The sequence below is a fragment of the Staurois parvus genome, unplaced genomic scaffold, assembly GCF_062004578.1.
Source record: "Staurois parvus isolate SC_StPar_1 unplaced genomic scaffold, SC_StPar_1.0 ptg000207l, whole genome shotgun sequence".
Classification (NCBI taxonomy): Eukaryota; Metazoa; Chordata; class Amphibia; order Anura; family Ranidae; genus Staurois; species Staurois parvus.
The window spans coordinates 8,247,118-8,270,761 of NW_028318003.1; the positions used below are offsets into that span (position 1 = coordinate 8,247,118).

Here is a 23,644-nt window from a genome sequence, read left to right on the forward strand (position 1 = left end):
GATATATACTTTTCCCATGGATATCATTTGCTTAACGTGGACCTTTCACTACAAGGTCCACTTATCAACTTTGCACCTGTGCCAAAAAGCTGCAGTACCTAAAACAACGGTAGGGACAAAAAATTAATATACTTACCTTTTCTGTATTGTAAGGGGTAACACTATACTACTTCTGATGAGATTCCTTGGAATTTCAAGTCGAGAAAGTCTCTCAAAGTGACACTCCAGTACAGTGCAGGAGCATCTTCTTGCAAGATTTGGACTAGTAAGCTTTCCTTACAATTTTTCTGGAGGAGAAAAGTGTGGCATCACTCGGCAGAAGCTGATGGTAAGGTAAGTATATTTATTGTGGGCAGCACAGTGGCTAAATGGTTAGCACATCCGTCTAGCAGTACTAGGATCATTGGTTCGAATTCCAACCACGGCACCTCCTGCCTGGAGTTTGCATGTTCTCCTTGAGCCTTGGGTTTCCTCCCACACTCCAAAGGCATGATGGTAGGTTAATTGGATCCTGTTTATATTGGCCCTAGTGTGTGTATTTATGAATATAAGTTAGATTGTACACACATTGAGGGTTAGGGACTGATGTGAATGTACATTATATATGTAAAGCGCCCCAGAAATTGACAGCACTATATAAGTACCTGTAATAAATAAATCAATAAGTAAATTGAATATTTTTTTTTGCAGCATTGTGGCATAGGGATGTTGGAGAAGCAAAGAAAATAAATGGAGCATTTTTAGAGCAATATCTTTGAGTCATTTGTCCTGGAGAGTGAAGTCGTATTTTATGAAGGGCAACACAAAAGATTCACTTACAGTAAATTCTGACTCTGGCATCTATGCATATTTCACTTTGCTTCCTACTGTTCTGTCTGGTCACCCATTGGAAGCCAAGTAAGAAAGATGTGGATTCATTCCTGCCCCATGTGACAAGCACTGGGTACTTGAGCAGCCACTTGCCAAGTACTATCACTATGTGTGGGAGAAGCCACATACTTCCCACACAAAGTAGCATTAAGTTTTTGGGTTTTTCTCTTCACTCCCATCAGAGCAGAAGATGGGGAACTAAAGGGTATGCATGTATGTACCGCTTGTGGGACCACCAGTAATGTGAACCTGTTGCTTTGCCCTGCATGGGCAAAGCACAGCTTTTATTCAAGGAAATGGATACATTAAAAAAAGATTACTGTTTATGAACCATTCCTATGGGTTCACAAATTTTCCGCCATAATAGTATGTGCATACTATGTTTTTCTGTACAGTAACCACAGTATGTTGCTACTATAGAGCCAATGGCCTATTATGTCAGGTATGTTATTTCATTTACAACTGAACCATACACCTGTCCAAACTTATTTTTTGTGGAAACAGAATCCAGACTAGAGATGGACATTTGCTTGTATGATGTCCAGAGGACAGGGTAGACCTAGCATAGTTAAGGTAAGAAGCAGAATGAAAGGTCTAATGTGCTAAGAGAAGAGGGTGACCAAGCTCGGCAGAAAGATCAGATCCGAGAGGCAAATTATCAAATAGTATTCCTAGAAAAAAATGGAGAAAAAAAAGAATAGCAGGAAGAATCTGCAAAGGATAGATTTCTGTTGAAAGGGGAACCAGAGGTATTTACTGTAGAGACTGTGGTAGACCAATGTAGTCTGCAACTTGCATGAAGGCTTGTGGAGAATGTGGATGGTCACACACAATGTTGGAGGAAGTCCAGGACCTTGATTCTCTGGGTGGTAGGTGCTGGTGTGATAATCAGGTGTGGGAAAAAGTCCCACAAAAAAGGCATCTCTGTAAAAGTTGCTGTATACTAAAGTAATCTGCAACTTGGATGAAGGCTTGTTGAAAATATGTCTGTCAACATTTGATGTTCACTTCGCACACAATGTTCCAGGACTTTGACTCTCTTGTTGGTAGATGCTGCTGTATTAATCCAGTGTGGTAAAGAAAGCCACACAAAAAAAGGCATACCTTGAGTTTTTGGGGACTTTCTTACTCATACCTGATTGAAAGCAATTTACCATTATATCAGAAAATGCACAGGTCACCTAAAAGAAGGTGAAGTCTACACGTGTCTGAAATTACATTATTGCTGAGTTCACACTAAGAAGTAGATGGGGCCTGTTCTTGGTCAGACTGAAATATGCATGTAAGGTGACATGTTTCTTAAGTAATCATATAAATAAATGTGGTGAATCGTGTGGTCTTTAAATTTGTTCCTGTAATATTAGTGCAGTACATGCACACCACTGAGCATAAGCACAAGAGAAGCTGTGCAGACATACACACAGGGAACTGTGCACAATCTCAGTCTACCTCTCACACACAGTTCTATTCATTAGGAAAGATCTCTCCCCGGGTGCTTCTGAATAATTGATGCACTGGAGCAGCTTTTAAGTCTTCAGCAGATCTGGGAGACCACTACGGATGTATTATTTTTTAAAAGCCAACAAACACAGCAAGCAGGGGATCTGAGTAAAGGGCAGGGCCTTAATGCGCTGTGTTTACACAGTAGGTCCCTGTGCTGGGCCTTGTCAGAGAAACAGATCAGGGATAAGGAGGAGGCAGCATAAGAGGGCACACCATGAAAGATGAAATAAGTGCACTGTGGGACCATATGTAGCCATATGATTCATGTGGAGCAGCGTAACTCTACATAGGATTTCAGAAATGATATTATACTGTAGTGAAGTGCAGCGCTGTAGTCATCTGTCCCCAGAATGCTAAATAACAGAAAACCTGTACTAAACCAGTAAGCACAAATTTTACTATATCCACAACACATGCTGTACTGTTATTTTTTATTTATTATTTTTTCCTATTAAAGTATTTTATTAACAAAATGCAGGTTTCATCATGTATAAGTTGATTATGGTTGTACTGGTGCCTTGGTAACAGTTGAGTACTGCATGTTATATTCACTAACAATTTTTAGTTTTCTGGACAAGCTTTTCAAGATGCCCCACCTTCTTCTGAAGTGCTTTGACCAGAAAAAGTGAGCGAATCTCTTGAAAGCCTGTGCAGGAAAATGAACTGTTGCAATGCACCCCAACGAACCTGTGTGATGTGAGCAGGGCATATTGAACTGTTTCCTTGCATGGAGCCCATGTTGATCAACAGAGATCAACGCAGCTCAACGAACATGGTGAGTGCAAATAAAAAAATTCTCACATAAAGTACTCAACTGCTTTTTTTGAAAGAAGAAAGAGAAAAGAAAAAGTAAATCAAAAAGATGAAGGGAGTCCTGTAAGACTCCAAGACCTGTAGGTGTTCCAGAGATCAAAGATAGGGAAACCTCTTTAACCTCTTGTCAACCATATACTGCTTATGTGTGGCAGCAGGCAAGGTGGGCCTTAATGCCTATACACTGCTCATATGATTTCATGGCAGCCAAGTTTTCTGTGCTGACAGCTCCCAGTCTCTGTTTATAATTGGTAGCTCTGGGATGCAATCACTATTTCAGCCAATCACAGTGACCATGTGACTGGAAAGTTCATCCTGACTCTCATCATTAAGACTCAGTTAAAGAGCATCCAGGAGGGGACGGGAAGGTGTTAAAGAGTACCTGTCATGTTAAATGAGATGCCTTTACTGACCTGCTGTTGGCCTGCCATCCTTACACATGATCATTGCATGTTAGCGACTCACCGGTTAGTGAAGAAAAGATAAAAGATGAAACCCTTGAATATGGGACTGTCATTACCAACTTCTTTCAATCTCAGCCCAATCCAAGGGTCTTCGTACACTGCAATGACGATAGCCAACAGGCCTGAAACAGTTCTTTGTAAGAAACTGCTTTGTAATATCAGGGTGTGCTATAAACCAGTGGTTCAAGATGCAATTGGCTCATATGGCATACATAAATTATTGACAAGGTTACTGCCCTTATTTATTGGATGACATGTAACTACCTTCTCTTTTAAAGCAGCTCTACTTTACTTCATAGTGTCTTAGTGGAGTGATTCTTGGTACCTTAAAGCCCAGTTCAATGTAACCTGTCTGGATATACATTAGGTTACTGTAAGAGAACTTTAGGATTTTTGAACAATAAATAATGGAAGGAGGGGACTCTTTAACCAACCTTTGAAGTTACAGTTACTGTGAATCAATTCATCTTGAAAACTCACAGTACCACTGAAGTCTGTAGATTTGTTATCTCAAGAGCTTATCTCACCCTGCTTCGACCTCCCAGCAGTGAATAGACAGCCTTTCAGCCTTCTAATTTCTAATGTAAACACAAATCTTGAGAGTGGTGGGAAATGGGAACAGGATAACTGCAGTTTCCACTTCTTTGAAGATTTGTCAAAGAAGTGGAAAATGCAGTTCAATGTTTCTAAATGTAAAACAATGCACCTAGGGAAAAATAATTCCTTGAAAGAGTGCGTCATTGGGGGTACAGTGTTGGCCAGCACTACAGAGGAAAAGGATTTGGGGGTACCTATTTCAGATAATTGCAAAATGAGCAGTGTGACCAGGCAGTGGGGAAAGTGAATACAATTCTAGGATGCATCCCTAGAGGGGTCACCAGCAGGAGGAAGGAGGCCCTGATTCTCCTATATAGATCTTTCGTGAGACCTTATTTAGAATACTCTGTCCAGTTCTGGAGATAGTACGAGTCCAGGGACGGGTAACAAAAATGGTGACAGTTCTGGGGGATAAAACATATCAAGAGAGACTTCAGGAACGTAATATGTACAGTCTTGAGGGAAGAAGGAAAGGGGATACGATTGAAACCTTTAAATACATTAAGGGGGCGAATAAGGTACAGGAGGGCAGTATTTTCAAGATGAATCCAAAATCTAGAACACGGGGACATGACTTCAAACTAACTGGAGGAAAGTTCAAGACTAATCATAGAAAGTACTATTTTACTGAAAGGGTAGTTGATGCTTGGAATAAACTTTCAGCAGGGGTAGTGAGCTAGTGAACAGAAAATGGCTTCAAATATGCTTGGGACAAATATAGAACTGTACTCACACAAAAAAGTTAATAAAATTAAAAAAAAAAAAGGGCAGACTCGATGGATCACTTTTTTCTGCTGTCAATTTTCTATGTTTCTATGTTAAACTTAATTATTGAGAGATGATGACTTCAGTGCTTTTTCTGTGAACTGTGCAGATGAATTGCTCCACAGTTCCTGAAGCTACAGAGATCAGCGAGGGCATGCTTTAAAGAAAAAATACTACATGGAATGCACTTACCACATTCATTCTAAAGAGACTCTATCATCACAAGATTTAATCTAAAAACTATTTTCCCATAATATCATATCAAAAGTGAACATATTTTAGGTGTGTTCTGTATTTAGACATCCAAATTAGTTAGTGTGTTATTTGTGCAGACATCCAAATGCCCTAGGACTGCTGCTGTGTGGTGCCATCTTAGATGTGATAGCAGCAGCCCTAGCAGATTCAGATCTGTGACTCAAGTGACATTCTGTTGTATTTCCCCTCAATCCTCTCCAAGCAGCTACATAAATGCTTAATGCAAGGAAGTAAAGGGCATTAAGTATTAGACAATCTCAGCCCAAGGCTGGATCTAGGGGGGTGCTGGGGGGTTATGCTATGCCCCTCCAGGCAACGCATGGACTTTGTCCAACAAGAGAAGCTGTCTGCAGCGGCTCACACAGCCCAGACAGTACATAACCCCTCCCCTTCCTTGCACTAACAGGAGAGGAGAGAGGAGATCAATGTACACTGCCTCCTCCCGCCCCTCTCCTCCTGTGTCCCCCACCCACATTCCAATTCCTGGCCAGTGCTGTGCCTAAGGAGATGTGTGGGCGGGAAATTTGAAGCACTGAAGCCGGCAACTACATGGTGGTTGCAGGATTGATCACCCTGTCTGAGCCTGCAGAGACCAACCTGGGTGAGTCTGCACTACAGCTGAACTCTCCCATCTCCCTCCCTTCTCTCCCCCATTTGTCTCCCCACCTTCTCTCCCCTCCATCTCCCTCCCTTCTCTCCTCCTCCCCCCTCTATCTCTCCTCCCCTTCTCTCCCCCATCTGTCTCCCCACCATCTCTCCCCCCTCCATTCCACCCCCTTTCTCTCCCCCATCTGTCTCCCTCCCTTCTCTCCCCCTCTATCTCCCTCCCTGCTCTACCCCACCTTCCCCTCCCCCTCTACCCCCCCCCACCTTCTCCACCCCCATCTCCTCCCTTTTCTCTTCTCTTCTGTCTCCCTCCCCTCTCTCCCCCATCTCTCCCCTCCCCTCTCTCCCCTATCTTTCTCTCTCCCCCTCTCAGGAACAACTTTAGTATTATTGGGAATGGCTGACAATCTGAAGGCTGGATAAACTGATAGAGTTATTACTCACAAGTTTGTGATGCTTGTGTTTAACCCCTTCTTGCCCAGCCCTAGCATCCTTTTAGTGGATTGTTCACATGAGCTTTGGTTTCTAAAGAGTGATCTGCATTCAGATCACTCTTCAGAAAGAAGTTGGCAGGCAGTGAGGAGATGTATAACCTCCTCACCACCTGCTTTAACTCCTATAACCCCACACTAGCGCACTTCAACCATGTGACGTTGTTGTGGGGTGCTTGCAGAGCAGCCTCATTTACTTGAATGGGTCACATTCAGAAGGCACTGTGCCCACAGAAAGCAGCAGAGGATAGAATTTCTTCCACGGCCACCAAAAATCACAGTGGCAGTATGTGTACACCCCAATCCTGTTGCCAACCATCCATAAATTTACAGTTTCTATAAAACAGACTCTTTTCTCATATCTGCAAATGTTCATGGACAGAAGAAAAGTGCCCATAAAAAATCCCTTTGTGATGAGCTCTGACTGCCAGACTCTGATGTGAGGGGGTACTCTGCCAGACTCTGATGTAAGGGGTCACTCTGCCAGACTCTGATGTAAGGGGGCACTCTCCCAGACTCTGATGTAAGGGGGCACTCAGCCAGACTCTGATGTAAGGGGGCACTCAGCCAGACCCTGATGTAAGGGGGCACTCTGCCAGACTCTGATGTAAAGGGGCACTCTCCCAGACTCTGATGTAAGGGGGCACTCTTCCAGACTCTGATGTAAGGGGGCACTCTGCCAGACTCTGATGTAAGGAGGCACTCTGCCAGACTCTGATGTAAGGGGGAACTCTGCCAGACTCTGATGTAAGGAGGGCACTCTGCTAGACTGTGATTTAAGGGGGACTCTGCAGACTGTAATGTAAGTTGGTTTCACTCTGGGGACACTGATGTAAGGGAGGACTCTGATGTGAATGTGGCTCTCATCCTGACTGCTACACTCCATATGTTGTTTTGTTTTTTATTTATTCTGACCCCTGTACTCTGTACACTATGCAAAGATATACATAGACCTGACCAGGGTGTTCATTTTCTCAACAGTTGCTGAATTTAATGTAATTCCTCTTTTAGGTAGGCTCAGTAAGGCAGCCCATACATTAGCCATTTTTTTTGTTCAACACTGTGTTGAACAAAAAAAAAAAAAAATTACTGGATTCTCTAATCCACAAATTCAATGTGGATGGAGAATCACTCCTGCTGAGGTAAGTGTTCTAAAAGTGAAGAGATTTCAATGCCACCAGACTACACTGATCAGTGCTGCCAGTTATAGCTGCTAATTGTGCAGAAATTTTCCTAGAGGCTGATTGTACAGAAGTCAATTGGTAGATCGACTTCTGTACAACCAGCCTGCCCATACCTGGATTGAAATTCAACCGGTCCCTACTGAAGCAGATGAATTTTGATCCAAGTATGGCTGCCTAGGGTAAAAATATCCTTTTTGTGTGCTTAACAACATGTGAAATGGAAACAATTTAAAAAAAATGTTCCCTTGTCCTGAGGTTTATTTGTGTCTGTGTGACTGTCGGTTGTGGCACGGTATTTAGTATTTTGTGGGTATGAGGACTGTGGTATAGGTGTGCATTGTATATAGCAGGCACAGATTCTGTTCAATCCCCTTTGAAGATCCTCCCACTGGCCAGCCACAGAACTTATTTCCCTGTTCTTTTCCAGGGTACCCCTTCTCTTTCATAATCCCAGTGTTGCTCACATTTTGTTATCCTGTTTAGACTTTTTAATTGTAAAGCCAGTCAGATTACTTGTTATGAGTATTGTTAATATTGTCAGTGTTTACATATTGTTTTTACTGTTTATAGGCTAAGTCCGCCTTTAATAATATATTATATATCCTGTGCACTACTATCCCCTGTACACTGCCATACTGACCCCTGTACACTCCCCTGCTGACCACCCATCCTCTGCCCTGCTGACCCCCTGTACACTGCCCTACAAACATCTGATCCCTGCCCTTTGCTCTAATTCCTGTCCACTGCCCTGCTGACCTCCAGTTCACTCCGCTACCTATTCCTGTTTTTGTGTACTGCCCTGCTGACCTCCTATCCTCTGCCTCTCTGACATTTTGTTTACTGCACCCCCATATCAGACAGGCTAGATCCGGCCCTGTCTCAGATATGCAAGAAGGCACTGCTAGGGAATTGACTTTTCCATAAAATTTGTTTATGAAAAGAAAAAACCCTGCTAGTAAGCATTTAGAATACTTGATTTTTCAGTCTTTTTACCTGCATATTCATTTTACATTGGTGACGGGGTCTATTTAACTGCTTGTTAAGAAGAAGAGAATACTTAAATGTTTACAGTCTGACCACAGTTGTGTTTACTGTTCAGAGCCCATAAAGCAAATGATGTTTAAATTCTTAAATACTATTGAAAAAACCGCTAGTGTACATAATAATATGGAAAAAAGAAGTATATCAAGTATTTCTAGATACAAGTATGTGTTTTCATATGATGTCTGCTTAAATTCTGTCAGTAATTAAACAGTAAAAGTACCCCTGGCCCCTCTAACCTTTCACTGTGATGTGGACACTCTGGCTGATAGAAAGTTGGGGCTGTATTAGGACACTGCAGAGATATTCTCCTTCATCCATTCCTTTCTGGACATCGCTCAGCATAAGAGTTCCATTCTCAAACACAACCTGTCTATGGTTATCAGGCAGCAGCAAAGAGTCTTTGTACCAGCTTATGAAGTAATAAGGGTACCCAATCACTCGGCAGTGAACAAAGCTGTCTCTTCCAGCCACTGCTGTTAGATTCTTCATGGGCCGAATACTAGGAGGTCCTATAGGGGGTACAAAAAATGTACATTAGGTGGACACAAATCAGTAATGCATATCATAGCTAGGGGCAAAAATAATGGGAAGAAAAATGCATCCCACCACCAGTAAGAAACAATAACCACCCAACATTATTCCAAATGACAGGTGTCTAGGGACAGGATGAGACATTCTAAGAGGAGAAGTCAAAGGAAGTAGTGTGGTGCGTGAAGGACATAAATGGTTGATAACACACAATGAAATAGAGCACAGATTAAAGGAAAAAAAATAAAAATGTGTGGTACAAATGTTATGTCTGAAATGACTTATTTAAAGAACACAGACAAATTTCAATGCACAAATTAAAATAAAAAAATTACCTTTGACCAAGGATGATGAGTAAATGTGTCAAATTGCAGAGCGAATATTGCCTAAGGCTTGTCTGTAAAAGGGCTGTGTCTACTAACCAGTCTCTAAAATTCACATTTGATGAAAGGATTGTGAGAACAAAAACTGGTGTTTCTGTAATCAGTAAAGTAGTCATATTCCTTTTCCAAAGCATGTAAACTCTCTTGTTCAAAAGAAAAAAACCATCTGGAGCTCAGACCTTCATAAGTCACTGACAGCAACTAATGAAGGGGACATCTCCCCAAAATCTTGTGTTCTACTTTAGCACCCTCTAGTGTGCTACTAGAATAATGTAGTATATTGCAGGCAAAAGCATTGTGAATGAGTCAAGGAAACTGTGTGAGTCTGTGATTGAGGTCTAGTTACTTAAGGTCAGCTGGATGACTGAAACAGGTTGGAACTCTATCGCCACCTCCTGGCCCTGGAGGACTGGGAATCTTCCAGACATCAGTGAGCAGGAGGGAGGAGGCCTAATCTGCATATTTATGCGAGTCTGGCTAATGCAAGGTATGAAGGTCCTCATTGAGTGATAGACTGGCCCATAAATATGGGAGTCAAGCTGATAGAGGCAGTCAGGTGGAGTGCTGAGCAGACTGTTGGTGCCTGGGAGAGGTCCCCTAGGTCTGGGGGGAGCCAACCTCCAGGCTGGGCTCAAGCTGGTTCAGGAAGAATTCACTTAGCAGAGCAGCATGAATGGGATCAATGCCTGGAGCAAAGAGAGCAGAGTAAGTACAGGGCCGCCTGGGATTCACAAAGGAACAGACTGCCACATGTAGCAAGCTTTCAAAGGACAGCGCTGGGCTCAATCCTTTATCCTTGTCCCGAGAGATCTTTGGAGCAGCCAAGAGGGCTGGTAGTGTCTGCGGAGTTGGGAGCAGTTCTACAGGGTAGGGAGAGGAATCCCCATATGTAGTGAATAGAGCCAAGCTGATTTTTGAGTTCCTCGCCCATAAAGGGCTGTTGCTACCGATCTTCAAAGAATGAAAGTTTTAGAGAAAAGGAACATTTTCTTTTCTCTAAAACCTTCCCGTAATAATGATAAGCCTATACGAATGTTTGGGGGTGCGGTCTAATGGCATGCCCTGTCACTGTCCAGAAGTGTCTGAGCTTTGCGTGTCATAACGGCTAAACTAGTTAGAAAAGGAAAAGAAAAGGAATTCCTTCCTCTGTACATAGGAAGGAAGTTGTCCCTCTTTCTTTGATTCAAGCCAAACTGGGCATCCCATAATCTCTATTCCCTATCCAAGTTATCATCCCCTAATAAAATAACAAAAAAACAATCCAACGGACTGTTCACTGACTGTGGATGCAAGTGTGAAAAATCATGTTGCTTGGCTGTAAAGGGCTTAGGGATACCCACATCTCAGCCGCCCCCATGAGGGTAGCGCTACATAGTGTTCTGCAATTAAAAAAGGGAGGTCTCCAATGAAGAATAGAACTCAAGATACCATATTTCTTTCCTATATTTCAAAATATTGACAATTTTGGACATTCCACTGCCAAAGCTCTCTTGAGTTTGATTACTAATGATTTCATTGTATCACCATATGCTTGTTCAAATTCTGCCCTATTCCCACTCACATGACATAAAAGTGAAACCCTACTTTACCTGTCCTGGGTAAAGCAACAGGCTCACTGAATTCTTCTCTCCCCAGCTTCAAATACTCATCCAATTAGACACCAAGAGCAAGCCATGTGTAAATTGTAAGTCACAACTAGGATCGTATACAGATCTGAGGACTCTCTACGCCACTAACAGTGCTGGGCCCTATATGTTATCCAATGCATATGAAACTGCAACTGTCATGTATGTTTAAACATAATCTGCAGATGAATGCATAGAAACTATGCTCCATCCACAGGGGATTACTCCAAGGATTTCTAACCCTGGCCAAGGTTGCAATACATGTAAAGATATTAATTCCAGAAGTCTCTTGCTAAAGGCACATGCTACAATATAGTTTGTACTGATACCATTTCACAAAAACAGTAAATGCTTTTCCAACAAGATTGAAAGTTATTTTCCCCAATCTCTTCTATGTTATCAGTTGTCAGTAATAGTTTTTGCACCTATAGCCAACTTGGGTACTGACTTAGGGCTATAATTCAGCCAGGGAATGCATACAGCCACCCACACTTCATATTGTCACCAACAGAGAGATGGAGACATTTTCTCTCACTTCCTGCTGTGTTAACAGGGAAATCTTTCCAATAGGACACAGATTACATTAACAAAAAAACTTCACAGGTTACAACATTCCTTTTCTATGACAAAAAAGTATAACAATTTAAAAAAAAAAAACCTCTGAAAGAGCAGTCCCCCCCAAAAAACAAATACTTTTTATACTTCTGTATAGTAACTGAAACTTGAAAATGACTCTAAAGCATAACAGGGTAAATACACTAAAAAGCCATACTGAAAGGCGAAGCTTTCCCCTGATTTATTGTCTTCCCATGGGCCAGTAAAGCTTCCCGTAATAATGATAAGCCTATACGAATGTTTGGGGGTGCGGTCTAATGGCATGCCCTGTCACTGTCCAGAAGTGTCTGAGCTTTGCGTGTCATAACGGCTAAACTAGTTAGAAATTACTGGAAGGCCTGGGAATTTACTGCAGGTATGTGCATATACCTCATACCTCTTGAAGTTTTCCCCCTTCCCCCAATGGCAGAGTCTCTTTACAGACAAAGGAAACCTGTATTGACCCACCCAAAGGGCCATTACTAGATTTTAGATTGTCCACCAGTCTTCAAATTTGAGAATTCATTCATTCATCAGACTAATGGCACTGCAATGGGCGTCTCACTTTCTCCAACCTCTGTTAATGTATTAACTTTTTTGAAGGACTGATCTTTCTGTTGCACTTAATGCAAGACTTTGTGCTGCTATGGTGAACATACATACAGACACTGTATTTCTGGCATGGAAAGGCTGTATAGACAGGAGTAAATGAGTTCTTGGACTTACTGAAATATCTACTACCAGGAATTACATTCCAGAGTGTCTGTAATGGGATGTGTCACTATGACTCATTTAGCTGGGTGAGTGTAAATTTGAGCTGAAACTATTGACATCTGTAAGGAATGGTGTTCTGGCTAATGTTTGCTTCAGACTGGATTTGCATACCCATAGAGGTCTATTGGAATGCAAACCCTGCCTGAAGCAGGTCAAATGCAGGTCCAGAAGAGGTTACCTGCAGACTAAATGCTCCTTACAGTTATTTCTGAATGGTCTCAGAAGTGTCTCAAAATGGTAAACAAAGCTAGTCAATACAGCCCCTACAACAACATCTGAAGGTCATCCTGTTAAACATGTTAAAATAAGCTTGGAGCTCCACCTGCTGGCTACAAATGTAGCTAATAATATCCAGTATACATAAACGTGTTAATGAAAACCAATGTAAAAAAATAAAAAATACACTGTTCAAAAAAATTAAAGGAACAATTTGAAAACACATCAGATATCAATGGGGAAAAATATCATGCTGGATATCTATACTGATATGGACTGGGTAATGTGTTAGAAACTTAAGGATGCCTCATTGGCTAGTCCATTTTGCTGAAATTTGATTGCAGCAACTTAAAATGGTACTCAGTAGTTTGTATGGCCCCCATGTGCTTGTATGCATGCCTGACAACGACGGGGCATGCTCCTAATGAGACAACGGATGGTGTCCTGGGGTATTTCCTCCCAGATCTGGACCAGGGCATCACTGAGCTCCTGGACAGTCTAAGGTGCAACCTGGTGGCGTCGGATGGACCGAAACATGATATCCCAGAGGTGTTCTATTGGATTTAGGTCAAGCAAGCGTGGGGGCCATTCAATGGTATCAATTCTTTCTTCCTCCAGGAACTGCCTGCATACTCTTGCCACATGAGGCTGGGCATTGTCGTGCACCAGGAGGAATCCAGAACCCACTGCACCAGCATAGGGTCTGACGATGGGTCCAAGAATTTCATCCTGATACCTAATGGCAGTCAGGGTACCATTGTCTAGCCTGTAGAGGTCTGGCGTCTCTCCATGGATATGCCTTCCCAGACCATCGCTGACCTACCACCAAAACGGTCATGCTGAACGATGTTACAGGCAGCATAATGTTCTCCACAGTTTCTCCAGACCCTTTCACGTCTGTTACATGTGATCAGGGTGAATCTGCTCTCATCTGTGAAAAGCACAGGGCGCCAGAGGTGGACCTGCCAATTCTGGTATTCAATGGCAAATGCCAACCAAGCTCTATGGTGCCAGGCAGTGAGCACAGGGTCCACTAGAGGACGTTGAGCCCTCAAGAAGTCTGTTTTTTTATTATTTGGTCAGAGACATTCACACCAGTGGCTTGCTGGAGGTCATTCTGTAGGGTTCTGGTAGTGCTCATCCTGTTCCTCCTTGCACAAAGGAGCAGATACCAGTCCTGCTGATGGGTTAAGGACCTTCTATGGCCCTGTCCAGCTCTCCTAGAGTAACTGCCTGTCTCCTGATATCTCCTCCATGCTCTTGAGACTGTGCTGGGAGACACAGTAAACCCTTGTGGCAATGGTACGTATTGATGTGCCATCCTGGAGGAGTTGGACTGCCTGTGCAACCTCTGTAGGGTCCAGGTACCAACTTATGCTACCAGTAAAAAAAATGTCAGTGGCCTCCACCTGTAAAACCATTCCTGTTTTGGGGATCATCTCATTGTTGCCCATCTAGTGCACCTGTTGTTAATTTCATTAACACCAAAGCAGCTGAAACTGATTAACAACCCCCTCTGCTACTTAACTGACCAGATCAATATCCCAGGAGTTTAATTGACTTGATGCTATACTGATGATTAAAAAGTGTTCCTTCAATTTTTTTGAGCAGTGTATATATAACATTCCATACATTCCCTTTAATGGGACCGTTTAGACTGTCCTACAATGACAGTTTTTTTTATATATTTTGTTTAACTTTCCAATCAAAATCTTACTGTGTATAGCCAGCTTATAAGAAGCCACATTTGCTGTTATGATAGCAGCAAACATCCACCAGAAACAGGAGACTGTTATGAATATTTATTAAACAATGAATTTTACTGGCATCATTTCAAAGCTCCTGCACATCCACACAACAAACAGGCACTGAAACAGATTTCTGATAATAATCACTACGCTGTAGGAGTTTTAGTTTTCATGTATTGTTAAATGGGTGCTTCTCTGAATGAGGGTACAGCTATATTTGCCAACCACTGTTTCATGTACCTAAGGCTTGTAAAAAAAAAATTGTATGGTGCTTAACCTGATCATTGCTGGAAGGTGATTACAAAAATCCACAATGTAAGCAGAAATACTGCCTTTAAAAATTATTGTAAATACAATAAAAAGCTAAGCGTTCAACCAACAATATCCTGTGCTTCTAGCGCCATGCAAATGCTGCATCTTAAAATATTCATTTAATGCCATAGCAAACAGCAACGTTAATAAGGGTCACTTAACAAGGCCTTAGAAATGATAGCGAGGACAAGCAGAAACAAAGCAGAGTTCAATTCTCATGGGACTGGAGATGATTTATAGATCAATGCAAGCACTTTAAACTGACTCACTTGTACATACAAGTCTAAGCAATTCCTAGCCTGGCACTGAAAAAGGCTTACTGAAGATAAAGTGGTTCTTTCGGTAACTTTAAACGTTTGCATGAATAAATATTGTGACACATCACAAAGCACAGCAAGTCACAGGATAAAAGGCTGCAGCTGTGGGCTGATCTGCATCAGCCATTTGTGAACAAAGCCAAGAACTGCACAGGAGCCAGGATTTACATGATTGTGTCATCTCTGAGCCAACATCCCCATACCAGAAGTAGATGCTGACCATGGAGAGTGCCTTAAAATATGGCTCCATCCATCTGGAGAGGAAATAATAAGAAGGCATTAAAAGGAAGAGAAATGCAAAGCCTGGGAAGAGTAATAAACACATGAAAGTGTTGCATTTGCACTTAGTGTTCATGTATGTATGGGCAAAAAAAATTACATTTATCTCAATTACAATGTGCTTAGTAACTGTTATGTGTGAGAGTACTGTGTAGTAAAACATACCTGTTGAAGCAATCAGAAACTTGGCTGGATATCACTTCCTTGCTGATGGTGTAAAGGTGACAATGCTGATGGTGCAATCAGCAGGTCAGTGCTGCATCCACTATTCAAGACTGCACAGAAGAATGATAACCTGTCATCTCAACCATCTATCTATCCATACCCAAAGAGCCAGCAAAAAGGGTCCAAACATTCCCAGAAAAAAAGAGATGTTTTAGAAGCAATTTTGGGCGGGAGAAAGCTAATACAGAAAGGGAAAATGTGCCATTTTGGACTTCCATGTAAAATAGTAATTAATTTCTTTAAATCATGATTAGGGGTTCAAATCTACTTTAACAAGAAAAAGTATATATCTGATGCTAGGTCAGATTTATTTTTATATACAAAAAGTAACCAGACCACTGAGTGATTTAGATGAAGCATAGATTTTTAATCGATAAGATACTCTGGCAGTAGGGATAGAAAAAGCTGCAAAATAACTGCACCTATGCTTAGTTCATACGCAGTGTAGGGGTTGGCTCATTTTACACATTTATGGTAAAAAACTATTTTCAATCAAGAATTGTGACTTCCTCTTCTGGATTCAGATGTTCATTTTGTTTATGAGTAGCGCACTCCAATTCCATGTGTAGGTTACGAGATGAGCAATTTCCATGTTCAGAACAGAGCAAACTAGTACCAGTAAACACTGCAACTTTGATCTGCCATGAACTTTTGGACATTTTATATCAATAATAATCACCAAGGATATTTTTTTTTTCCAACACTGATTTTTTTTTTTTTATTTTGGGGGAGGGAGGTTGATTGCAATTTTACCTGAAAAGCAGTGTAGAACTAGACATTGTGCATAAACCCCTGGGATTCATATTAGAGACTTGTTTTTCAAATTCTCCCTCAAACCTTAGGAACTAAGACTGCACAAGTACAAAACATTCCTCCAAGCAGTTCTGATATAATCATCTGTTTGAAAGGACAAATTGACATCTACAGATTCATTTATGTGTTCCAAATGTATGCAAAATAATGTATTTAGTTTCCTATGCTCACAAACACAAAGGTCAAAAAATGTACAAATTTCTGAATATGAAGAAGTCAAATCCATAGTGAATCATTGTCCCTGAGTAACTCTACGCCTTTGTTCATACTGTACATAGTCTCTTAAGTATTCTGTGTAGTCTACATTTTTAGATTTTCTGCAATTACTTCTTTGTCAGGTGTAAGCTTTGTGCTGACCTATACATAGATTTCCATCGTGCCAAGAGCCCCAACTGTGCTTTTCTTACAGAGTTAGTATACATAACTTAAAAAAAACATGTTCATTGAATTGAAGAAAACATTATTTGCATCCTCAAAACATTCAAGCCATAATAAATGCAGTGGAAGACAAAAATTCCTTATAAATGATGTTTCTAGTTTGCTTTTAGGCCAGGACCTGCGTTTCAGCGTACCAGAAAGCACAGCTAGTGCCCTGCATTGCCAAAAAGGGTCAGGTCTGGATTTAGTTGCTCTAAGATGAGCACTCAAAGGTGTAAAGGTTGTCCACAGTTCAACAAAACACATCTCAAAGATGTGGAGGGGGCCTACAGTTCAACAAAGATCTTCGAAGTCAATTCCCTGAATTAAAATTTAGTGATGTAATTGCTTATAAATATTAGAAAAGGTTTACATTTTGTGGTTTTAGAAACACTTCCAGTACTTTTTTTTTTAATCTGAGCCAGCCAGAGCCAGTGGAAAAGTATTCCATATTTCCATAACACTCCCAGTAAAAAACCCTTCCAATAGTGGAGATAGAATTCCTTCCACCAGTCAAACAAGAGTGCTCTCATATCTTCTGTGGTCACATTAAAGTCAACAACTTTCTTCGAAAATGTTCTATATAAGCCATCTATAAATTAATATAGGGGTTAATATAGGGTGATCATAGAGCCCCTTAATCACCTCTTCAAAAGAGTAGATTATTCTATGGTTGGCATTCTTTTCTTATAGCTGAGGTCATTGATGTTCCTAATTTATTTGCCATTGTTTGAAATCCTGCCTGTTGTACCTTTTTTTGTAAACTAGTGCTTGAATGCCTTGGCTACTATAAAAAAAAAGTCTCCCACTTGCTTTAGGAGCTGACAATTGGCATTTTTTACTGTTAAGCCTGGTGAATATTGGACAAATGATCGTCTGTTTTTTTTCATATGCTAGTCTCATACAGAAAACAAATAGATTACTAGAGTTACGAAAATTCTTGTAAGACAGAATAAAACTTCCTGCGATTAAGTAATGTATTGTATTGTATAGTAATCTTTCATTTCCGAGCATGCTCAGTCTTGGTCACTCTTTTTTTTATGGATGAATACTGTACTGAATAAACCAAATCGTTCATTCTGTTATTTTATGAGAAAAATTTTCATGCTTGTCCCTTTGGATAATTTCGCATGAACTCTCGTGAACAGCTCTAGAAACCTGTGTATTAATGTTCAGATTATTTCCAAAAGCTGTATTTTTCATCTGGTATTCTTATTGTATGTACCAGGCTTTACTAGGTCTATGATCTACCAGGACACACAGATTCTTCATCACTTATTCCCTCAGCTATACTCCCCCTGAAATAAAATATAGACACACCGTTTGACAAAACTTTACTTTTATCCACATTAAACTTCATTAAACCTAATACTTCTAAATACATTAGCTTTGTGTCTTCTGCCAACAAAGAAATGGTGCCTTTAATACTAAAATCTATATAATTTACAAACAAGGTAAAACTTAATGGCCACAGATCTTAAGCTTGAGGTATACTGCTTTCGGGTTTAGAAGTTTAACAATATATATACAGTGAATAATCACAACTCTTCGAATCCTGTTTTTTCTGTCAATTTACAAATTGAATTCCTAAACTACAGAAATTAAAGCTGAAGTCCAAGTTTTGTTTTTTTACTTACCAAGCGGGCCCAAATAGACTACAGCCCTGCCCATAAGTTTTGAGCATGACACAAATATTAATTTTCACAAAGTCTGCTACTTTAGTGTTTTTAGATCTTTTTGCAAGATGTTACTATGGTATACTGAAGTATAATTACAAGCATTTCATAAGTGTCAAAGGCTTTTATTGACAATTACATTAAGTTTATGCAAAGAGTCAATATTTGCAGTGTTGACCCTTTTTTCAAGATCTCTGCAATTCACCCTAGCATGTTATCAATCAACTTCTGGGCAACATCCTGACTGATGGCAGCCCATTCTTGCATAATCAATGCTTGGAGTTTCTCAGAGTTTGTGCAGTATTTTTTGCTCATCCACCTCTTGGGGATTGACCACAAGTTCTCAATGGGATTAAGGTCTGGGGAGTTTCCTGACCACGGACCCAAAATTTTGCGATTTTGTTCCCCAAGCTACTTAGTTATCTCTTTTGCCTTATGGAAAGGTGCTCCATCATGCTGTAAAAGGCATTGTTCATCACCAAACTGTTCTTGGATGGTTGGGAGAAGTAGCTCTCGGAGGATGTTTTTGTACCATTGATGGCTGTATTCTTAGACAAAATTTTGAGTGAGCCCACTCCCTTGGCTGAGAAGCAGTCTCACACATGAATGGTCTCAGGATGCTTTACTGTGGGCATGATACAGAACTGATGGCAGCGCTCACCTTTTCTTCTCCGGACAAGGTTTTTTCTGGATGTTCCAAACTATCGGAAAGGGGATTCATCAGAGAAAATGACTTTACCCCAGTCCTCAGTAGTCCAATCCCTGTACCTTTTGCAGAATATCAGTCTGTCCCTAATGTTTTTCCTGGAGAGAAGCAGCTTCTTTGTTGCCCTTCTTGACACCAGGCCATCCTCCAAAAGTCTTTACCTCACTGTGTGTGCAGATTCACTCACACCTGCCTGCTGCCATTCCCGAGAAGGCTCTGTACTGGTGGTGCCCTGATCCCACAACTGAATCAACTCTAGGAGACGGACCTGGCGATTGCTGGACTTTCTTGGGCGCCCTGAAGCCTTCTTCACAACAGTTGAACATCTCTCCTTGAAGTTCTTGATTATCTAATAAATGGTTGATTTAGGTGCAATCTTAGTAGCAATATCCTTGCCTTTGAATCCCTTTTTGTGCAAAGCAATGGTGACTGCACATGTTTCCTTGCAGGTAAATTAATATTTGTGTCATTCTCAAAACTTTTGGCCAGGGCTTTATTTCCAGAAAAAATGAATGCGTTGGGCTAAGCGCTTTTCAGTTATTCAGGTGAAGCCTGGTATTTTTATGAATTAATACAAGGCTTCCCCTGATTGGCCAAGGAGGAAATTGTGACATCATCCACCAGCCTCTCCACCTTGATCAATCAGAGGAAGCCTTGAATGAATTAATAAATATAGAAGGCTTCACCTGAATGACTGAGAAGCACTCAGCCCGACTTTACTTTTTTTTGACAGCAGATAGGAAGTTGCCCATGATTCTGCCGGAACACAGTCCACCATAATGTATGTAGCTGATGTTACTACAGCACGATATAGTGCTGACAGCAGCAAAATAACATAATTATGGAAATTGCTCTTTTGGACCAGCTTAGCTCAACTATCTTTTTAAAATGAATGTAAACCTGAACTTAGGCATTAACTTGCACATTAGAGTTGATTTACTAAGGCAAATAGACTATGCACTTTGCAAATGCAGATGCAGTCATTTCACTCAGAACTTCGTGAATATGGCGAAGCTTCACTTTGTAAAGAATACCAAGTTAGGCGCAAGGAAAATAACAAAAAACAACAATTTTGCTTGCATATGATTGGATGATGGAAATCAGCAGAGATTCAGGACATTCACTAAGTTCTGGGGAAAAAAGTACAACCGCACTTAAAAAGTGAACAGTCTATTTGACTTTAGTAAATCAACCCTAAATTCTTTGTAAGGTACAACATTTAAAGGACTTAGCAAAGTAGAAAAATACTACACCCAAAGCCAGTTCTCTGAAAAAGGCTATAATTGCTTCCTCATAAAATAGATTTGTAAGAGGAAACTTCTGTCTTTCATAAATCCTGGCTAGCACATACTTTTGTATGTGGGTCCCTTGCCAATTCCATAAATATCTTTCCTACAATAAAAGTTAAATGTACAGCTTTGTGGTTCTGGATGCGGACCTTGATCCCTTCAAAGATACAGGCACATTTGCCTTGTGCTAATCCACTAGTACCAAGTCTGACATGAAGAGGTCTCTGAAAGAGTCTTGGTTAATCCATTCTGGTTTTCAGTAATTTGAGATTAGCTGGTAAGGAAGATCATTCGGTAAATGCTAGTGGTTCAAATAAAAAGCAAGACCTTCCTTAGTAATCTGTCTTTCTATAGACCAGAACAGGAGTAACCTTCTATCAATCATTAGTACTGAAGAGAAATAATAAAGCTTGATACCAGTCCTACCCAATAAGAATATTCAGTAGTTCTTGTCTGGAGAATAAAAAAAAAAAAGAGATCCTCTTTAAAAGAGTTATGTAAAGGAGAAGATGAATTAGAACACAAATGTTGGACTTATAAAGAAAAAGATGATGAGACAATGTACAGTTTTTGAGGAGCGCAATATACAGTATGACAGACAGGTGAATAACAAAGAGTTAGTTTTGGTATATAGAAAAGGAAATGATGAGCTGTGATTGAGAGGTGAGAGGAAAGGGGGTGCCCTGTTAACAATCCCAAAAAGATTTCACAGACCCTATTCTGATATGTAGAAGTAGGACAGGCACCTCTTACGTTTATTCGAGCTTGGTATTCTGCACTCCCCACTGAGTTGCGTGCCAAACATCTGTACACACCCCCGTCTATGATCTGTGGACTGCTCACATTCATGTAACTGGTAGTGCTGCCATCTGAGGCAGTATATTGATTTGACCGGTGCCCTGAATCCCGCTGTATGGGTTCATCATCAAGAGTCCAACTGATAGTAGGGGGAGGAGCTCCCTTGGCAGAGCACATAAGTGAGAATGGTTCTCCTGGATTCATTACTTTTTCACTGAATGATGAGAGGATACGAGGTGTGCCATCTGCAGGAACAGAAAACAGAAATGTCAATAGAATTTTAATATTTAATTAATAGAACAAATAATCCTTTGGTTATCTTTGGTAACCTATGTTATCCTGCACACTACAAATAAAGATGACTCTGACTACAACTATGACAATTACACAGGGATCAAGCCCACTGCTGGAAGCTGAGCTGCGCATGTGCAGCTCAGTTTACAGTCTGGGGATCACTGTGAGCAGGCAGGTAGGAGTAGTTTGTTACATGTCTCTTCAACAATAGCAGCCTGCCTACTCACTATATCACACAGTAAAACTTTAAGAATTAAACTACACAGGCATTCTCAAATTCAAAGGTACCAGAAGATCACCCCCTTGTTGACAAATGTCTTATTTTCAATAAACTGAAATAACATTTTTGCAAAAAAGGAGATTGCCAAGAAAAGTTAAGAAACTGAGAGATTAAAAGCAGTACTAAACCCAAAAGCATAAATGTATTATATTGCTGTATTGGCTTTCTTTTTTCCCCTTTATTTTTAACTGGTGATTCGGCCATTTAGGCTGTTATTTTTTAACATCCTTTAACAGACCAAGCTGACCAGCAACAGTGGCAGTTAGAGGTTTGAGACAAATCATTTAATACTGATAGGAGTGTTTACAACGGTCAGCTTTTATCTATTTGTATAAAATCTTTATCCCAAACGGAAACAAAACTATTGTGACTGCTTAGAAAGTGTTATCTGGAGTTTTGCTTTAAAATGTTAGTCAAGTCTGTCTAAATCTGTTAGTGCATCTAACAGTGTCCTCTCCATAAATTGATTTTGCTGCTGCCCAAAGGTGTCTCCATTGCTTCTCCAGTCGGGGGAGACACCCTAAGACAGGAAGTGCATTATTGGCTGGATCCCAAGGTGAAAATAGAGGGAAAAAAAGCCTAAAAAGTAGTCCAATATAAAATATCAAAACACACAAGAATGAATCATCTCAGGTGAGGTAAAAAAAGAAAAAAAAAAAAGGTAATTAAATGCTTTAGTAATCTGGTGTTGATTCAGAGATATACACCGATCAGCCATTACTTTATGACCACTGACAGGTTAAGTGAATAACATTGATTATCTTGTTACAGTAGGAAAAAAATCTGTGGGATATAATAAGCACCAAGTAAACATGTTGTCCCTGAAGTTGTTGTGTTGAAAGTAGAAAAATGGGTATCGCAGTTTGTTGTGTATGGGGCTGTCTAGCCACAGACTGCTCAGAGTGCTAATGCTGACCCATGTCCACAGCCAAAAGCACCTACAATGGGCACACGAGCATGAGAACTGAACCACAGAGCAATGGAAGAATGTAGCCTGGTCTGTTAAATCATGCTTTCTTTTATATTATTTGGATGGCCAGGTGCGTCTCTTACTTGGGGAAGTATGGGAAGATGGCAAGCCAGTGAAAGTAGTGTAATGCTTTGGGCAATGTTCTGCTAGGAAACTTTAGTTTCTGAAATGTATGTGGATGTTACTTGACACATACCACCTACAGTACCTAAACATTACTGCTGGCCAAGTGTAGCCCTTCATGGAAATAGTATTCCATTCCCTGATGGCAGTGGCCTCTTTCAGCAGAATAATGTGCTCAGCCACACTGCAAAAATGGTTCAAGAATGGTTTGTGGAACACAATAAAGAGTGTGACGTGTTGACTTGGCCTCCATATTCTCCAGATCTCAACCCATTGAGTATCTGTGGGATGTTCTGGAAAAAAAATTCAGATCCACGGAGTCCCCTCCTCACAAATTACAAGACATAAAGGAACTGCTACTGATGGTTTGGTAGCAGATACCACAGCATACCTGCAGATGTCTAATGGTGCCCATGTCTAAACGGTCATGGCTGTTTCGGTGGCAAAAGAGTTGTTTTGGTTGCAAAGGGGGACCTACTCAATATTAGTTGGGTGGTCATAAAGGTATGGCTGACTGGTGTATTTACCATCACAGATAATGCAACACTGTGACATGGAAAACCCAGGCAATCATGCTGGAATAATCTGTGTACCAATAAAGGCATTCAGGTCACCAGTAACCCAAGTGTTCAATATCTTGCTAGAAGCTAAAAATGTGCTTTTCAAAAATGGTATTGTATTGCAA

The 23,644-nt window shown here is 40.7% G+C and overlaps 1 protein-coding gene across 2 annotated transcripts in view; it reads right to left on the reverse strand.

The window, feature by feature from the left end:
- DSCAML1 (DS cell adhesion molecule like 1) overlaps nucleotides 1-23,644 on the reverse strand; it is a 417,994-nt gene that overhangs the window by 88,840 nt on the left and 305,510 nt on the right. For both annotated transcript variants that reach the window (XM_089678617.1, XM_089678616.1), the window contains exons 7-8: nucleotides 21,241-21,537; nucleotides 8,829-9,101 (exon numbers count right to left, since the gene is read on the reverse strand). In XM_089678617.1, the coding sequence (XP_089534743.1) occupies nucleotides 8,829-9,101; nucleotides 21,241-21,537 (570 nt within the window). The remainder of the gene's footprint in view (nucleotides 1-8,828; nucleotides 9,102-21,240; nucleotides 21,538-23,644) is intronic.